Source organism: Octopus sinensis, linkage group LG1, assembly GCF_006345805.1.
Source record: "Octopus sinensis linkage group LG1, ASM634580v1, whole genome shotgun sequence".
NCBI classification, from domain to species: domain Eukaryota; kingdom Metazoa; phylum Mollusca; class Cephalopoda; order Octopoda; family Octopodidae; genus Octopus; species Octopus sinensis.
In genome coordinates this window covers 60,538,848-60,560,443 of record NC_042997.1, presented here as the reverse complement: position 1 = coordinate 60,560,443, position 21,596 = coordinate 60,538,848, and the positions used below count along the sequence as shown (strand labels likewise).

General features: G+C 30.7%; 1 protein-coding gene across 4 annotated transcripts in view; it reads left to right on the top strand.

Moving 5' to 3' along the window:
- Window positions 1-21,596, top strand: part of LOC115212821 (dual specificity mitogen-activated protein kinase kinase 7-like) — an 83,410-nt gene that overhangs the window by 29,328 nt on the left and 32,486 nt on the right. For 2 of the 4 annotated variants that reach the window (XM_029781578.2, XM_036501447.1), the window contains one exon: window positions 1,495-1,536. The exons of the other annotated variants lie outside the window; for them this stretch is intronic. In XM_029781578.2, the coding sequence (XP_029637438.2) occupies window positions 1,495-1,536 (42 nt within the window). The remainder of the gene's footprint in view (window positions 1-1,494; window positions 1,537-21,596) is intronic. 4 annotated transcript variants of the gene reach the window in all.

Below are 21,596 nucleotides of genomic sequence, written 5' to 3'. Positions count from 1 at the left end.
TATTCCAAATGTTCTTAATTCATATTTACAAGATATTAATATAGAATTAAAAATATTGAAGACACATTTTCAACTAATTGATACTGGTTTCAAAATTCTATTCCACTTTTAGCTACTATCCTCCTCCCCTCCTGGTAAACACCAAATTCCTTTATCTTTGTAAAGAGATAAAGCTGATTGACTATAACGCTTATTGCAGATTTTTAATAACGGAGGGGGCAGAAAGGCAAAGTTGATAATTGAAAAATTTGATTAGATAAGTAAGAAACTTCTAACTTCTCACAAAGCAATTCCTGATTATTGTTTTAGTTAATACAAAATGGTCACATATTATTTCTGTAACAAATGATTTCATTCCAAGATAATCATCTATCAGAGATGTTCATATAATTACATAAAAATACTCACTTTGAGTAAGTGGATATGATATAGGTTTGGTCCTAGATAAAATTAATCGTAATCATACTTTTGCTTTTCTTCTCACTCTTGAACTTTCATTCATGAACATTATGAAATTTCATTAAATTAAGGTATTAAATCCAGTTTTACCTAGAAATTGATACCTTTCTCTAGATATTTTCACCATAAGTTTTATTTCATTTTAGTAATGAAGTTAATTTTAAACATTAAGTAAAATATTTCTCAATATATATATATACTGAATTTAGATATAGTTGTTTATTTAGAGAAACCATAATGTAGAAAAACTTTGGAAGAAAATTGGAAAAATAAATATGAAAGTTTTAACAATTACTTTAAGAGACTTGAAAACATATATCATTAAATAAAAAGCATTAGAAAATGTGTGTTGAATAAATTTGATGGCCCAATGAAATAAATTTTAGTTATAATGATTGTCAACATATATAAATATGTATAGCGTAGTAATGTCTTTGCGTAATTTTTGGTGAAACTATTCTGATTTAGCACTTCAGTACACATGCACATACTCTCCTTCTCTTCTCACACACACGTGTGCGCGTGTGTACACACACACACACACATTAATTTCAAATATCAGAAATAAGAACCAAATATTTTTTTTTATTATTTTGCATTTATTCATTGTTTTCTGCATTACATTTTTGCTTATATCATTCTTTAAACATGTTTTAGTTTGTATGATATTATATTTATATATGTTTGTGATATATTGTTACAAGCATACAACTAATGTATGCTTTTATTTATTTATATATATATATATATATATATAAATATATATATATATATATATATATATATATATATATTATATATATATATATATATACATGTACATGTAATGCATGAAACTTTGAAGTTCATTGTTTGCCTTACATTTTAACATTTACAAATATTTTGCTTTAGAAATATTTACAAATATTTTAAACAATATACAGCAAGCATACACAAGTTTTGCTAGCCTCCAATGTATTTTCCTTCAGATTACATGACCTGGGCTGTATTGTGAGTGCTGCCAGTTTTCTAGTTTTGACATAATAATATTTTCAGGTTTGGATTGGCCTCTCAAATTTTTTGGATATGCAGATGCCTGTAAGACCGTTTTCTATATTCCTAATACTCCTTCCTCTCTTCTGTCTTTAGATCTCTCTTTAGCCTTGTCTTGTCTGTATGCTGTTTTGGATGGAATAGATTCTTAGAGTAACTGTTAACCAAACAGACTTCTTCAATAATTATTATTTCTTTTTTTTGTCTCACATTTTTAATTGATAATGCAAAGTTATTGTATTTGACTTTGAAAATGATATTTACATATATATATATATATGTCTAATTTCTTTTCTGTTTCTCTCATATAACAATGCATCATGTAAATGTTGTCCGAATTTACCTGGTCACCTTCATTATATATAATATATGCAAAATCTCTATATTTACATATATATTTGTATATATGTATATATGTGTGTTGTGTATCTCTTAAATTTTTCTATTATTATATCATGTATATTTTCTCAGTATCTTTACTAATAATTCATGAGTAATTCTATGCTTAATAAGGAGATTTAAAGAAAAAAACAGGGAAAAAAATGCTAGTATCATTTTGCTAATCTTAAAGAAAGTATGATATTAAAACTAACAAGCTTATGCATGCTATAACTTCCAGCTTATATCACCATTCTTCTCATATTAGATGTTTACTTTAATTTTTTTTATTTTCATTTTATATTTTGTACATTTTTATATCTTATAGAAGGATTAATAATACTTAATACTTAATACTTTAAAAAATATTTTCCAAATTAAAACCAACTGTAAAATTACATTTTTTTTTAAATCTCAAAGTTATGGCTGAAGTTAATAATAATTGACCTGTTCCAGATAAAAAAAAGGTCTACTTCGTATTTTTAGAAAGTTTAAACATTTTAAGTTATATGAATCTATCTCTGTGGTAGAGTAATTTAATTTGTATTGATTTTCTAGATAGATATCACTGTTCAAATGGAAGACATTTTGGGATATTAACGGTTTTTGAGATTAGAACAGTAAATGTGATCTTTTTGGGGTTTTACCTTTCTACTTTCTTTCATCATGATGTTCCTTGTCTCAGAGTTGTTGAACTAAAAAAGAAACAAAATATAAAACATATGCTATATCTAGTTGTTTTATTTTGTGTTAGAGTGAGTGATAAAACATTGTCTGATGATTCACATTGGTCATGTATGTTGTATGCTTTAAATAAGTATAAAAGTATGTTAATTTGATTACATACTGAGGAACTGGAGCCAAAGATTTGGTGTACTGACTCCACAGCCTTGGTTTTAGAAAATAACAAACTTAGGAAAATTTCAAAATGTCTAAAAAGCCCTAAAAACTTGTTTTAACTATTTTATATAAATTTTTCTATATTTATGAGTGGGACTGTTTATTTGATAGTTATTACTTCATAACTGGATACTCTTCCTGATTTTAAACTCCTGTTTGTGAAGTAGTCAGTCAATCTGGAGCAAAAACAATTTTTGTAGAACAACCATGTAGTCCAATAGTTCTTAGCCTGTGATCCACAGACTGGTGGTCTGCAAAGGTAGTATGGGGTGTCTGGGAACTAAATTCAAAATTTTATATATTTATATATATATACATAAGGATAAGCATATTAAAAGGGATTCATGGAAAAACTCATTTAAATAAAAGGGGTCCTTGGTAGTGAAAAGTTTGGGAACCACTGATGTAGTCAGTAGTCTCCATTGCTTCACACGCTGAGGTATTGAGATAAGACAATGAAAAATGTCATATTCTTTGCTTAAGCTGTTTTGCAGAACATTTCTGATCAAACCAACATGGAGACCTCTATGCAATTACTGAATTTGCAAGAAATTGCAACCAAATTTCCCTCAAATGTCACTTAACTGTTTTTAACAAAGAAAGACACATTTGTGTATTCTTACAGGATGGTTATGACTGGAATCCCTTTAATTTTAGGTTGCTTGATCAGTATTGTTAGCCTGTGACTAAACAATATTCTTGGTATAATGGAAATGTTGGAAATAAATATGAAATAATATTTTACGAGGGGCGTTCAATAAGTAATGCCCCTGACCCACTTCCCATAGCAGTAGAGCAACGACACTTGGCACAGTTATTAGTCTTTTCCTACATAGGAACTACCCAGAGTTATGCATTTCTCCCATCGTTTGATACAGCTCTGGAGACCGTTTTTGTAGAAGACCCCTGCTTGGTCCTCCAACCACGACGTGACTTCAGAAATCAAGGCTGCATCATCTGGGAAACGCTTTCCTTTCAAAATCAACTTCATGGCTGGGAAGAGGTGAAAATCAGAGGGTGCAAGGTCAGGAGCGTAGGGGGGATGGGGAGGAGTTCATAGCTGCATGCCTGTGCTTCTGATCTGGCGACACGGGAGTTGTGGACCGGAGCGTTGTCCTGCAGGAGGAGGATGCCTTTGCTGATCTTGCCCCGCCTCTTGATTTTGATAGCTTCTCTTAATTTCCTCAAAAGTGAAGCATAATAGGCTCCTGTAATTGTGGTACCCTTTGCCAGGAAATCTGTCATCACTACTCCGTCCTGGTCCCAGAAGACTGTGAGCATAACCTTGTCAGCGGAGGGCTGCACCCTTGCCTTCTTTGGAGGAGGTGAGTCACGGTGCTTTCACTGCATTGACTGGGCTTTGGTCTATGGATCATAGTAATGGACCCAGGTTTTATCCTGTGTGATCAGTCTTTTGAAAAATTTTGACTCATCTTCTTGGCACATCTCCAAATTCATCCTCGAGCACTCAACGCGTTCTTGCTTCTGGAAACCTGGAAATCCATCTGGCAGACACCTTTTGCATATGCAAATGGTCATGAATGATAGTTCCCACAGACCCGGTACTAATCTTGACCTTATGGGCTATTTGGCGAGTAGTTATGCATTGACCTTCCAAAATGGCAGCCTCAACTTGACGGACAGACGTCTCATCAACGGCAGAAGGGGGCGACCAGATCTGGGAGCTGTTTCCACAGAGTTCCGACTATGTTTGAATTCACAATGCCAGCGTTTAACAAGGTCATATGATGGGGCATCATCACCATAAGTTACTTTCATTTCATCAAAAGTCTCCCGTGGTGTGCGTCCTTTCAAATACAAAAACCAGATCACTGCTCGACACTCAACAGGCTCCATTTCACACTTGACTCAGTTCAAACACCTGTAAATCAGAAACCACAATTAGTTCAGAGCTGTAATTCGCCACTTAATCTATAGAGGTATAAATAAGTGCACATGCAAAATTTCAGCTAGATCAAACAACTGCAAGTGGGTCAGGGGCATTACTTATTGAACGCCCCTCGTATCTTAAAGAAGTGTGAGAAAAAATTGTAATGGAGATTTAACCTAATTTTTCACTGTTCCACCTGTTTACATTCCTTTTTTTTTTTAGGTTTCTTTGTGATGAAGGTTATTTTGTGTTGGAGATTTCTTTGTGAAGTTGTCATATGAAGTATTTCTGAGTAATTGCTAGGAGGTCAGTTTAAAAGAATAATTACTAGTTAGTTTGAAAATAAGAACCTGTGACCATAGTCTTTCAAGGATGATACTGTTCACACTCAACTTGAATTTCTGTGTTGAAGATATTGAGAGGCCAGGAAATCTAGGGCACTGGTAGGACATGGAATTGAACAAATTATTTAGTGTGGTATTTTGTACAGTGGCAAATATAGTAACGACAACAGGAGGAATGGAAGTGCATTATTTTGAGGCTTGAATTTGCAGAGGCTCAGAGTTTTAATTGTGTAGCTTTTATTATGTTCATTGAAAATGTAGTGCTGAACTGTTTCTATGGCTATTGTGAGTCTGATGAAGTCTACAGAGGTACAAAATATAATGTTAACTTGAATGCTCAGCAAAAAGATGCTTTGAGCATTGTGCTACGATTTTCTTTCTGTTAAATAAGTAAAAAGTTCAGAAGAAAATCACTAACTTTATAACTAATTACATTATTTATATTGCTTTTGAATTATAATCTGTTAAAAGTATCATAGTTTTAAAATGTAATTCTTGACTTAATCTAAATAGCAATATATTTATGTATGAGTCAAGCAATAGTTTTAATGGTACTATATTTATGTTTGAGAAAAGACATATTCATAATGACTATATTTATATGTGATTAAAAAACACACTTGTAACAGTAATATCATTTTGATTGCTCTGCTGTTATTAATAGCAGTATATTTATATATAAATAGTGCGATAATATTAAATACTTAAGGAAAGGTTTTCTTAAAAGCTACAATGTAGTAATATAGCTTTGCCACAATTAGTCTGATTTAGTTATTTTGATCTACTTACATAAATAAATTGAGGTTTTTAAAGTCTAGATCAGTCATGGGCAACCTGTGGCTTATGAGACTTTCTGAATGGTACACCAAACGAAAAATTACTGTTAACCATTTTAAAAGTGTGGCTCATCTAACAATGAGCAATGTCTCATGTGGCACCCTTCTCAAAAAAGATTTTCCATGCCTACTCTAGATCTTACAGCATGTCTAAGTTCTACCAGAGCAGAATTGTTATGGTTGTGATATTGAATATAATTGTTCAGTAGAATGGCAGATTTCATTTTTGGTTTCTAAACACACTATTTCTGTCAGAATATTCCCTGTATTCAGCAAAAGTGAAACATTTCCTTGTCCATCACATTGTAAATTTGTTGATTGTTTACAAGTTCAATCCTGTACTTATATGTAAAAGTACAACACCAGTTGAGAACAGAAGCTCTTACTGATTGAAAAATATGTTAATATGATACGAAGCAGCATTTTCCAAATAGGGTTATTTCTGAACCCCAGGTTCCTCAAAAGGTCACTAGAGTTTCTGTGAGAAAAAGTGACAGACTAATTATATGGAGATGTAATTTTTAAAATCGTTTTTGTGTTCAATTCCACTTTTTATGATTTTATTCTATATGCATTGCATATTCCTTAAGATAGAGAAATTTTGTCATCTGAATTTATTAAGGAAACCCTATAGGTAAAATGACTCCTTAATAGGAAATTGTAGGAGAATATGGTCTAAATCTTACAGGTTTAGCCCTGCCAAACATTTCAAAAGAGCTTTATAATTTGTTTAATCTCTTATAAAATAACTTTATGAAATGAATTTTATTCAAAGGTTCCCTGAGACATGGAATGTATTGCAAAGTTTCTATAAGAGTGAAAAGGGGTTGGGAAACACTGACATAAAGGATAAGGTTAATACTTCAATCAGCTGTTACTACTGAAGTAATAACTACTTCCAGAAATATTGAAATAAAAATTTATGCCCAAATCTTTTCCTCAAAACACTAAGTAAAAAATATTCACCAATAACAAGATCATAACAGCACTATGATACAACTATTTTTCTTTATAGGTGTCAATTGATTACTCCAAAATTGTTATTGATTAATTTTTTACATTTCCTGCAATTCATAAAATTATTTTAATTGTACACATACATTATAGATTATAGAAAAATAAAGAGAGCTACTTTCTTTTTGACAATCAAAATGTTCTAGCATTCTATTGTAATCTTGTTTTTGTTCTAATGTAAACTTTTGATTAATATCTTGTACAAAAAAGAAAAAAATTCCCAAATGGATGTGTTTACTGTTTTCTTGTTTCTTTTTTTCTTTTTCTTATATATGTTCATATGTTGTGTTGAAATCATGTTTTCATATCTTCAACTCTTATCATTCTGAGAGAAAGTGGTTATATCCTTTCATTGACTTAATAAGAAAATTAGCTTCTTTTTATTTTAACTTGTCTGAATTTCTATGAATATGAAAAAAAGAAGATAGATTATTTTAGAAGGAAATGAAACAAATTAGGAAATTAATTTTAATTTTTTTAAGTTGATTTAATTTCTTAAATTGAATTTTAAGAATTTATTGTATGGAACTATATTTTTTGTTTGATAATATAGTGTAAAGTAGTTATTAATGTTCATTATTAGTGTAGCCTAATTGTTAGGTTATCATGGAGGGTTTACTCTGTGTTCTCTTAAAAATCCTGTTTATTACCCAAGTAATTAAGTTGTAACTCTAAATTTTTGTGAATTGAATTCAAATCTATTCAAACATGCTGACTGATATCAAACATAAGTTATTGAATGTTTTTGAATACTAACATTTAATGTAAAAGATAAATTCAAATTATGACAAAATCTAGTTATAGAGGGATATGAGAATGATTTAGATGAAGCTATGCCAATTTTGTCATCATTAAAACTATGGTTCAAAGCCATTATTCCATTTAGCTGAAACTGAAATACATATCCTTTTCAGCTGTTCTTGTCAGTTGTCACTTCATTTCATAAAACCCTTTGGCTTATAAAATGTTCACCTTTAGTTTTTCGACTATGTATTTTTCAGCTATGTATTTTATTCAAATTGTCCTTCAAATTATTTACTTGTCATAACCTTTTTAATTCACATCGTTGACAATGCTTTTCATATCCTTTACTTATTCTCTATATCTCTATTAGACATAAATTCTATTTTTGCAATTATTACTACTTTTACCATTCTCTGGTTATATTTTAATGTCTAATGCCAGCTCACTTATGACTAAAAGGTTAATTTATTTTAGATAAATATTTCTTTAGTTATCTATAAGCTCTGTACTTCCTTAATTTTTTTTACTGACATTGGATTCTGTCCAGTCTATAGCATATGCTAAATTACTTTTGTAATGGAGACTATTAATTTCTACCAGTGAAAACCTTAGCATTAAGTCTAAGCTACTGTGTTTGTTATTTGTATGCTTATTTTCTCAGTAAACTTCATGTATCTTTTCTTAATAAAATCCAAGTTTCAAAGATTTTCAGTAATATATATATATATATACAAAATGGCTGACGGTTAGTAAGGAGAGACACAAATAAGAAAGAAGAAAACAAAGAACCACTGATGCGGTCACAGAAGTGTGACGAAAGAACCCTGGCCGAAATAAGATTTAGATTAATGTAAAAAATAAATAACACTGAAGCAAAATAACACCAAATATATAGTGCGTGTGTTTTTATTGGCTAAACTGGCAATATGACCGTTCCGAAATATAACAATATCTGTTTCAACACACGACTTCACATAAAAAATCTTGCACAACAAATATCTAAACGTAATATATATATATATATATATATACACACACACACACACACACACACACACATATATATATGTATGTATTAGGAAATAAAATTCATATTTTGAATAAACTAATCATTGCTAAACCAAATTAGCCAAATTATTAATGAACTATTATAGCTGTAGACTATCCTTCTCAGTTTTATATTATATAAATCAACGACACCTCAAGCTACTACTTCTCCACATTGAGAGGTCACAGCTCTTTTATTTTGAACATGTGATTCTTGAAGCTGAGCCGACTGCCAGGAGGCCTAAGGGATACACCAAGACTGAGATGATTGGATAATATCTGTAGTCTCAGTTGGTCATGCTTGGAAATTCAGCTGGAAAGCCTAATGAAAGTTACTTCTTATAGGACTCTATGAAGGAGATGCTTGAGGACTCTACCCCTATGACCCTCCTAGAAATAGTGGGCAGAAAAGTTGAATGACAGAAGCATATATAGAAGTATTAAATATGATTGGGTAGCTTATCTCAGAAATGTATAACTTCAATTACCATAATTACTAGAAGAGTACACTGCAGAAATTAAAAACCTATGTGCCTAAATGAATGTTACTATATTGAGTTTTAGCTTTCGACAATGACTTCAAATCCTTGTTTATCAGGGTCAATAAAATAAGTACTGATAATATATTGAGTTATGTCAATAAACCATACCCATTCATGAAATTATTCGAGTTGTCAACAATTAATAACAAAATGGCTATTTATATACCATTTTATTTCACTTTATAATTAAAAAAAAATTTAAACATCTTATACATTGTTTTGGCTGGTTTTGTTTCCAGATTGATGGAAATTTATTTATATTATTTAAAATTTTATATTTCTTCAATCATTTGTTACAGTTTGCTAAGAGTTGATTTCTTCTTTTTTTTTTTTTTTCCTATATTTCTTTTTATCATCGTATTGTGCTGTTTGTGTGTTAGTGACTTCTATCTCCATTATGTATTTGTTAATTAGCTTTTTCTGTCTTAATTACTTGCAATACTATTCGGTTCAGTTTAATAAACTATTTCATGGGTAAAATAACAAAAAGATTTTTTTTCCGTAATTTATTTTCATATATTCGATTTTTATTTCTTTCTCTCTTTTTGAATTCATGTTGTAAAATTGTATTTTTACTTTCTAATCACGTCAACTCAATTATAGAAAATATTTTTGAAGAAGTACTTTGGATACATTCTGTTTGCCTTGGTTTGTTTTCATGGTAAAACAATATTGGCTGTAAGAAATGGAATTTGTCATTTTATTTTCATGTCTGGTTTCTAATTTTCTATATTTGTTATGCAGTTTATTTTAGCTTGTCTTCTTTATGTTGTGTTTTTTTTTCTTTATCATTCGATGTTGTAAAGCTTGCAGAATTTTAAGTTTTGTGTTGTTATGATTATTATTTGTCAGTGATATTGTTCCTTCTTTGTTTTTTTTTTGGGTGGATAGGGGGTTGTTGTTACTACTTATGCAGACATGGTATTCATTGTATTAGATATATTTATTACATTCAGGATTTCCTGTCTGAGTTTTAGATTATTAAACCTGGTTCTTCTTATTTCAAACTAATACAATCTGGATGTTTTTCTTATCAGTTCTGAGTGACTTTTCTATGCTTTATTGATTGCAGAACCCCCCTTCCCTCCCAATAACATAATAGCTTATAGTAAGTCAACAAGTGTGCTTTGATAAGCTAGACAAGTTGGTATTAATAGCAAATAGTCAGTTATTACAAAGTAATAAATAAATAAAATAAAATAAAATAAAATGTATGCATTTTGTATATGTACTTGCACTTTTATATGTGAGATAGTGAGAAAATTTTATCCAAATATTTTCAATTGTTTATGAAATAGAAATTGTTTGTTATCTTGCTGCTCTCAGATTTATATTTGTATCTTTTATTCATTTATACTAGTATTTATTTCTAACTTAGGTAGAAAGCCTTGAATTTAAGGAGGAATTGGTGTAGTTGATTATATTAACCCTATACTGGTACCTTATTTTATCAACCACTTGAAGGATTAAAAGCAAAGTCAACTCTCAGTCAACTGATATTGACAATCTTTTCATTCAATTTCAAGATATTGTTGTTCTAATTTTCAATTAACCCCAAATAACATTTTTCAGAATTTGCTGTGATATAGAGAAAAAATACACCAGAAGCTTAATATACTTTATAAACTATCACTTTAGGTTGTAGTTTATATAACTATTCTCTGCAGTTGTATATAACTGGTTCAAAACTTAAAGTTGTCAATGTTATTGCCAAATTATTATGAAATGTATCATTTTAAAGTTGAATTCAAAAGTCACTTTGGTTCTTATTTCAAATTTTTTTAAAGTCCTCTTATCAATTTATTGAAGAACATTAGATGAAAAGTTTATATTAAAAGTTATCTGTATGCTTGGACAATGATTAAATCAGACATTTTGTCACGAAATAGCTAATTTTAGCCACAAACCAAATAAGGTGGGTGGGTTCTAAACAGTCGTTCAATCTGCTAGAATAAGCAATCAAATCTCCTTCAAAGTTCACGAGGCTACACACATTAAATTTATTAATAATTTATGCATTATAAAACCATATAATAAGCTGTACTGTTTATTTATATTTCACTTTTGCAATGTGGACTCTAAATCAGATATTTTCAATCACTCTGTCATGGCACACTTGGGAGCTGTGTATGATCTGCAGGTGTGCCACAGTTTTTGAGTGAGTCAAAAATATGAGGATATTAAGGAAATTTGAATATTATTAATGCACACACACACACACACACACACATACATAAATTGTTTATGTCTGTGCTTCAATACCCAATTTGTTATGCCTTCCTCTACAATTCATCTACCTAACACCTATCTCTCCATCACTCTTCTAACTATAGTACTATTTACACAGCTGCTGTAATTATATGAAAGCAGAATTGCATTTATTTTGTCCCCACTTTTGTGCTACCAGGTTATTTCTCTCTTGGGAATTACGGCTCTTGTCATCTATCCAGCATTCTCAGTATCATCTCTTTCCACAGTATTTTCTACTGAATATCTTTTTTCTCCCTAAACATCATCTTATATCTGCCATCACCCACCTCACTTTTCTTTGTCATACACTATATCCACCTTTGTGCACTCTTGACCTCTGACTCTGTCCTCTCTCACCTCCTGGAACAATTCATATCATCTATTTATAGTTTTATTTTACTGTTGCTCTCTACCATTGCACTGCTGCTGCTTATCACTCTTATTTTCCTTTATTTTTGCTGCTTCTCAACAGAGATTCATCTTTGATGCCTCCACCCATGTTCACCATTCACTACATTCATTCTATCTCCATCCTTAACCATCTATCACTCTTCTTTCACATTTGTGTGAACCTACCCATGTGCCCATCCTCTACCCTCTGCTCCTATTCTCTACTAAGTCCACCTTCTTGTAACCTGCAGGTATGTCTTGACATATCTCTACCATACTTTCTCCTTTTCCTGCTGGTGTAGCCATGTATCTTCTCTACAGCAAGATACCTGTTCCTATTCTTCTATCATAATTTAGCCTTTCAACAACTGACACTAAACCACATCTCTCATCATTGCTCCCTGACTCATTTGAAGGATTTTGTCTTCCAACCCATGCTAGCATGGAACACAAACACAAATGTTAAATGATAATGATATTCTCTCTCTTTCTCTCTCTCTCTCTCTCTCTCTCTCTCTCTCTCTACATACACACACACACACTAAAGCTTTAATGCTGATGATGTACTGCTACACTTTTAGTACTTTATTCATTGTCCCATGAATTGATAAACATTGAAATTTGAAGCTGTAAACAGATCTTTTAATCTTTACCAGAAGATCCAGAGCATTTGATTACTTCCTCCTCTTTTCTCACCAAAGCTACCTTATGGGAATACATATTCTGGACAGTCCTCCTTCATCTGCTAACATCCATAGACTTATTATTATTATATACAGTATTTTATGTTGAAGGTTGCAGTCCTTTAGAAAGCTTTCCCTTCTGCTATATTCCTATTATACTCTGAACACTTTGAATTCAGCTGTAACTCCACCATTTTAGTAACCTCATTAATTTCTTTGAAAATATACTTAAATTCTGGCTATGCATTTCATGTTCAAGTACTCTTTGTGATATAGAAAATTATTGTTAAATTAAAGAACTTTGAAATTTTATTGGTAAAGTATTTTTTCTTTCCTGAACTGATGTACTTTCATATGATCATAGTTGATTGTAATGACTGTATATAGATAGCAGAAATTTATTATGAAAATATTGCCATGATCTTGCAATTTACTAAGTATTTTTTGTCAAGTAATGCAGTAGGATTAACAGAGTTGATATATCAACAGCTGTGTTTTTAAAAATAGAAATCCTGTTTGTGTCAGTAAAACATGGAATTGCCCTTTATCACTTCGTAGTTCATGCATGGTGAATTCCTTTCTTTCTTCTGTCAGGACTATTCTCATTATTGTATGCTTTTTTATTTAAGTGTTATCAAACTTATTTTCAGTTTATATATTTATTTGTTTCTTTCAAACCACTGATGTAATGGTTAGATTACAATGTATCCATAAACTGGTTAGTTTAGTTACTGATTTAATGTAAGGTCAAATTTTTCATAATGCTTTTGCTATGTTCATTAATGAATAACCACACCTAGATAGTCGACAGATTGTCAAAATACTGGTTCATAGATTAATTTCTATCCTGTTAGTATCCATAAGGAAGATCAGGTCCATTTTGCTGAGTTAAAATCTAGTGGGCTTCAGAAAGCAATAGGAAACCACAGCTATATTCAGCCTTAGATAAGAGGCAATTTTGTTTTTACTTGTCTTGTCATTAGATCCATGCACTACTTCTTTCTGATTACTGGCTGTGTGTGATTGCTACAGTTCATGAATAGGAATTTACTAGGAAGTTATCTTATCCAACATGAACATTCCGAATAGTAGCTTTGGACATTGTTTTTGGTCTTTCAGATGCAAGTCTTTGTGTATGTGTTACTATAAACATGGAGTGTGAGGTGGAACTTTCACTTGTGAATGTTTTTGTGTGTGTGTTAATGTAATTTCCTTTGGGTCAGAACGAGTATCTATCTGTCAGTCAGTTTATATATCCACCTTCACTATCACCAACACAACCACCACCAATACAAACATTGCCATCACCTACTCATCAACTTCTTAATAACCAATAACAGCAGCAACAATTGTATGAAGAAAATAAGCAACTCTATCTAAAATAAAAGGCATTCACACACGATAGTGTAGCATCTAGTGTGTTTTGAAAGTTGAATGAAATGTCTTTGCTCTTAGACCAATGAGGATTGATTTGAGACTAAGCAGCAGTAAAAATACAATTAACAAGAACAGTATGACCACCACCACCACCATCAACACACCAATTTTTGAATAACCAACTGGCAGCAACAACAATAATAGTATCAGCCCAATAGCAATGGCTGTAGCTACATATGTTGTATGTCAGCATAATGGTGTGTGTGTGTGTGTGAGTAGGTAGTATTGCGATTTTATAGTTCAAGTGAGAAGTGTGAGGGGCAAAGTACCCATGAACTTGGTAACCTATCAACAAACTGCAATCATACAGTATCTCCTCCCACCTCACTCTTTCACTCTTTTATCCTTTCATTTCCATTTTTACATTCATAGGAACAAAACAACAAACTTTTCTCTCACAAAGCAGTACTTTTGTAGTACTGTTTTATTTGCTACATATTTATTGTGGATAATTATTGATTGTCACTGCTGTTGGATTTATTTACAATTCAAGATATCTAGAAAGAAGCCATCGAGCTGAACTGTAGGTAGTAGTGTGCAAATGACTGTAAAAGTATTACAGCAGATATTACTTTATTTGAAAAAAGGGTTGATGCAAAAAAAAAAAAAAAAAGAGCCACATTGCAAAAACATTACAACTTGCTCTCTACAGTCGGAACAATAAATAACAAGAGAGACAAAAATTAAGTCAAGTGTTTAAGAAGTTAATCCATTAAATGCTTGGGCCTTATATTTTCATTGACATAATGTGGTATTTAAAATGGAATGGCTCTTGGGTGTATGGATTGAGAATCTGATTTGATGTTACGTACTGATAAACACAATAGTAATTAAAAACATACAAACCAAAAGTCTTTATGACAAAGGCCCATGACTTAGAGGGCCTTTTTGAAGAGTGGTTTACAAATATCTGCTGTAGTACCAGACATATTTTCAACAAAATATTGCTCCTTTCAGAGAATGCCCTAAACCACCCAGTGAACACTGTAAGAGTATATATATCCCCAAGAATACAATTTCTTTGCTCTAGCTCATGAATCAAGGTGTGTTTGCTAACTGTACGGTTTATTATCTGAGAACTTTCTAACAACTTATGAAAGCAATTGACAGATAGGATAAACCTATAGTTAAAGACTTCTGGAAGAAGTTTCAACTGTGGATAACATAGCTGAGTTATGGGATGAGGTGAAACCATCAACTTTGAATGATGCTTGGAAAAGTGAATGCCTAGACTGTATTTATGACTTATAAGTCTTCTTAAAGATATTGTGATACTTGTGAATGATATGGGTTGTAAGATGTGAAAATGCCATGTGAGATGATGTGGTTGTGTTGCTAGTGTCTCAAACTGAGAAAACAGATGCAAATATAGAAATTCCATCAACTCTAAGTTCATTGCAAAGAATATTGCTGACGAGTTAGTACTTAAAAAGAATGTCAGTAAGTTTTTGCTAATAGCAACCCTAATTGTGAATGTAACAAAAATCACAGGAGTAGTTTACTTTGGACTCAGTTTCTACACTGAGTTGTACAAAGAAGTGATGTGCCATAAACATTGAACAATTTCAAATAGGTTCTTCACTCATCAAACAAATGTTGATAATGATGAAGATAGTGTTGTCAATGGTTGCGGTTTATATGTGTGGCCTGTAAAGTGGCTGTTAGGCATTTGATTGACTACATCATTTATTTAAGATTACTGCAGCTAATTAACAACTAATACTAGTTCAAAGTTAGTAACTATGTTAAGCTGTGTATTTGCTTTTATTTCTTCTTCTCCATTGTAGAAATATGTTAAGAAATATCTTTCATGTCTAGCATCTCCTGACTTGAGTTAATTATAGAATTAATTTCTCCCTCTTGTCACTTGTCTTATATTCCTTTAAGAACAGGCATTAAAAATCAATAGTTAAATAAATGCTGCAATAATATATGTACAGATGAAACTGATTTAGTTGTTCAAACTAATGAAGCTGGTCTGATTCAAGGCTGTGTGTGATGTGGCAAGATATTTTTAGTGGTGTGTTTATATGAAACTAAGTGGATAGTCTACTTGATTAATACATGTAAACAGATGTCTGCATTGGCTTACATTTTTGCTGCTGCTACTGTTTTCTTTTCTGTTTCATTATTTATTATTCTTCCTACCATTGATATACAATCAACTAGTTAACTGATCAATAGATCAATAATCTAGGTAATTGCTATTGTATATATATATATATACTAATATGTGATAGATTGTGTGGCCTTTATCAATTTCTACTTATGTTTGTTTTGTATTATTCTAAGTACATTGTTATTTTGTTTTAAACCTTGGTATTGTTGTATCTTTAACTAATTTTGATTTTGTAATTTGCTTTTAATGTATTTATTTTTGTTTATAGATTACATTTAGTATCATAAAATTCTTTTATTTATAAAAAAAACCCCTAAATTTCATTATCAACTCTTTGGCCTATAGAAATCAGCCTTTGTATTGTACAATCAGCCCCTTAACACTTCGAAGGTTAAACCTAGTGGTGTTTCTACACTTAAGATGAAGTCATTTTTACAAACTAACAAAAAAACATAAGAGTGTTATTTAAAATTTTGTAAGAAAAATAAAATTTGCATCTAATGAATAGAAAAGTGTGTTTGTATGTGTGCAATCACACAAAAGATTGCACTTGCATCTTTACTTCTCTCTGGCATAAAAATGGTTGGACTATTTGTCTTATAAGAGTTTTTCTAAATAAATCTTCTTAAGTATGGCCATGGATTCTTTAATCTATAAATATATTCTTATATATCTTTTTGGGGGCAGTACTCATTGCTGATATACGTCCTCTTATGTCTCTGTCTAAGAGTCATAAGGATAATTGGTGAGGTTAGTCTGTTTGATATTCAACATGAATTGATTAAGGTTAGAAACTAGTAAGAAAACAGAATGGAAGCTTTTTCAAGTAAATTCACAGCAACAAAAGGCCATTTAGAAAACAAAACAGGCTAATGGTAGCAGAGAATTTTTAATTAAATGTATACCAATCATGTAGATAGCTTTTTCTTGGATGTAATCTAGTATTTCTGAATGTACAGTAGGTACTTTGGTCAGCATATGCGCTAATTTTTTTTTTTTTTTCTTTGAAAAAAAGGAATTAACTGCATTCATGATTGTAATACTTTCTGCCTCTGAAAAGAAAACACTGCTTTGATTTTGGCAGCGTGGAAAATTCTGTACTTGCTCAGCATTTAAACTTAGTATTGTTGATGAGTAAGAGTGATGCAATGTTTGATTATGTGTTTATTGTTCACAAGATAAACAGTTTATTTTATCGTCTTCACATATTTTATTTGCTAGACTGATTGGAAATTGTAGATTTGGACATTTGCATTGTTTTAAAGTTGAATATTTTGCCTAATCTCAGCAATTAAACTTGTTAGTTAGCGATTTTTAGGTTGATAATTTTTGACTAAAAGAGTAAGCAAGACAACTTCTGTCAGAATATTATTTCTTTGAGCCAAGTCATCCATCGCTTCAACTATTCAAAATCTCTGCCTCTATTCTGATAATGGATATTTAGAAAGGTCACATTTAGATTCTAAGTGCTTCTGGTATTCAGTTGTTGAATTGTTTTATAGTCTCTACTTTTGCTATTTTATGAAACAGGCAGAAGATGTAGTTTTATTTATGTAAACAGTAAGGTAGTTTCAGTAAGTTGGGAGGCAATGGTAGAAAAACAATCTCTTAATAGATATTGTCTGAGGTCTGACTAGAAACTCTAGCTAAAGGAAATACTGTTTATGATATTTCATTTACTGTTAAGTTTTAGATTTTAAAATAATGAGTAAACTAAAATGAAATATTATAGTCAAACTCGATTAATATGGAAAATCCCTCTGATAACTTTATTTTAAATTGTTTATGCTTTGAAAACATTACTGAATAAGGATTCACCAATGTTCCAGTTAACTACCACTCATACTAACCAGATAAATCACTATATCAGTTCTTCAAATTTACTTGTAAGAAATATTGTTATTTGAACTAAGCATTTTTCTTTTTCTTCAGCCCTTTCTTTATTAAAATAATGTTAAAAGGCTGTTACCACATGTATAACTCTTATATTTTCTGAATATTAGATCTCAAATAGTTTGAGTAGGTTATACAACCATTCTTTTACAAATCTGTTATCACTGGTTTTATAGTTCTGTAAATATATAACTATTAAAATTAACTTTGTTGTTAATCAAATATGACTCAAATATAAATCAGAAAATTTAATGTAAAAATGAATTTTTGTTATAATTTCTGAAAAAGTGAAGTGGTTAATTTTCTTTTTATTTAACACTCAGTATAACTGTGTTCTTTATAAGGTTCACTATTCACTTGAGTATGTTCCCTCTTTCCTCTTGAAAGCTACAGCATTGATATTAAAACATAAGCATTACATGATTTTACTAAATAATAATAATAATAATGTTTAGTAAGATTCTGGAGACAACTTGGTATAATTGTAAACATTTTTGCTTGAGGTCAATTGTCAATATTATGCTGAAAAGCACTATATACGGAGCTAGATGGATTTAAGCTAAATGGTTTGTTGAACTGTTTCTTTCAAATTCACATTTGTTTGGATTTAAATTAAAACTGATCTGACTAAACAGATATTATTGTTAAAGCTCTCCTAGGTTTGTTATACATTTCTTACCTCATGCTAGCATTTTTTCTTTTTTGTAAAATAAACGAGTTACCTTACACTGAAGTATGAATTAATATAAATACAAATCTTGCATATTGAAATTTTAAAAAACACGGCACATTTTGAATTCTTTTACTTGGAGTACACAAATATGTTATCTTTGTTCCATTTTCCTATTCTGATTCAGCAAGTATTTTTCTAAACTTTATCTAGATTCAGTAAAATGATACTTATTTTTAATCATAAAAAAAAAAAAAATTAACAAAAGGATTTTTTCACTAACTTATTTCAATTTACTTCAAGCAGCATTTACATTTCATTTGGCTTCTGAGACGTGGTAAGGCATTTTGCATGACAACCTCCACCTTTCACCATTAGAACTACCCTGTTATTCCTCCCTGATTGTTCTGGGAAAATATGTGGCAGTAGGTAATCATGTAGTTGTTTAATTTGGATGGATATTTGAAAAAAAAAAGAAAAAAAAGTTGTTTCAACATATTTTACTTGTTTATTCTTTGAGAGGAGGATATTATATATCACAGACATACACTCACTCTGGATCATTTTTTTTATTCGGTTTATGGTTTTTGATATAAACTTTTGACTCCCATATAAGTTGTTGGATTAATTGGAACTGATTGACATGAAATCTAAATGACATAAACTGCTAAAAAGTAGCAGTCAAATGCAAATAATTATGATGTTCTTCAGTTCATTCTATAAGATAACTTGTTTATAGCCCATTTCTATTTTAAAGACTAGAATGTTAAGATCCATTGGATTTCCTTTACCCATAATAGCAACAACAACAATTTCACTTTTTTTTTATTATCTATTTTTTAATGTTTTATTTTATCAGTTACTGTGATAAACGATGTAGCTAATCAAGTTCACAATGACTCAATTTTTGTTAGATTTCTCTCATTTAATTTTAGAGAGGAAGGGCTTACTATGGTTATATACACGCACACACACACACTCACAACCTTGCACATACACACACCCACACATTCACAGCCTTGCACACACACACACACACTCACACCCTTGCACACACACACACACACACTCACACCCTTGCACACACACACACATACACATTTAGGTTTAGCTACCATAGTAGAAATAAATATTACATTTTGTTTTGGTTGACTCAGAGTAGCCAGAGACTGACTTGGCCAATATATATATATATACATACATACATACACACATGCACATACATACACACATATTTGTAAATAGATAGGGAGGGCATCTGATCATAGAATAATTGTCTCAATAGTCTGATTATGCTAGCAAGGGAAAAGTGGATCTTAAAATGCTGACCACATATATATATATATATATATATATATAAAGCTACTGAACTTATTTGTGCTTGAAAGTTTTCCAATCCAAAAACCATAAACTTGAATTCTGAATTAAAAAATAAAGAAGTTTATATTTTGATATTTTTAGACTCATTTTTGAGAAACTTGCATGTAAATCACATTTTCCCCTTAAACACCCATTTCTTGTATAGAATTTGCCTGCCACTCTTATAACTAGAGTTTTAATTTTAATAATTTGAAATATTATTTTTACTGTGCTCAATGTTTATTATTTTAAATATATATTTATAATTATTTTGAACCAGATTTATTAGTCATTTACATTGTTGTCAATTAATTAAAATAACTTGTGTCGAAAGTTCTGTGTTACATTTGTATCTGAAATAAAATATATTTCTAGTACAAGTATGATAGTATATGTTAAATCATTGATACCACATATGTTTTTTGTATCTCTTTGACATATTTGTAAATAAGGTTCTTGTCTTAATTTTTTTCTCTCTTGACAATTATGGTCAAACTTAAGTGGCTGAGCTGAAATTTTGAAAATGCCTTTTTTTTTTTTTTATGAAAGGTACCTTAATGATGGCTTTGTAGTTTGTTAATTATTTCTGATTAGGGAAGTGACATAAGGAGGTTTATCCTCCTTTTCTGTGAGGAAGTTCAACATTTTTATTAATTCACACTGAATCATTATGTGCATTTGTTATAACTTAACAAATTGCATCTTTCTTGTTACTGTGTTTCTTTTCTCTCAATATTTTGTTATTTTCTTATATCAGCCATTTTCATAATGCATTTTGATTTAATAGTCTTATTTAAAGCTGTCCATTTAAACATTTTACTTTGTTGTTAATTTTATTATTATTATTATTGTTAATAGGTTGCAGATTTGGAATTTATTAAATTTCTGGATAAATATTTCCACTGTATAATTTCATCATGCATTTCTTTATCAAATGGTTATTGTTATCTAGTATAACTAGCAGGTTGTTTGAGGGTTAAAATGCACAAATGTGATGTTTATTGAAATATAGAACTTAAGTGTGGTGATGGAAGTTGAAATGGCTATATAGTTAATAGACTTTCTTTAATGTGAGATCTTATTTTCATTGATTGAACAGTTAAGAAGGTCATCAGCTGTTTAAACAAAGCCTCCTAAAATATTAAAATATTCACAATTGCAAAAATTATCCCAACCATGATAGCAATATATATTAAACAATATATATTAAACAAAAGCAAACAAACCAATCTGATTTATTTAGTGTAAATATTACTGTCCTTCCAGCAATACCTGCTTAGAATTTATTTTAACAAGTGGATTTATAGTAAAGATTGTTTACCAACATAACATGGTAGTCCTGGTTTAGGACAAATGTTGCTGTAATTTAGCCCCAGAAGGCATCGTCTTCTGCTGGCTATACGACACGATCTGTGTCCTTATATTTTTGAACAAGGGAATCTAGCACCCCCACTCAGCTCAAAACAATACAGCAACATTCGTCCTAAACCAGGAATGCCATGTTATGTTGGCAAAAAATCTTTACTCTAAAGTACTGTTGTTGAATATCTCTTGTCGTGAGATTTACAAATAGTAATTTTCTAATTTATAGATCAGTAACTAGTTGTC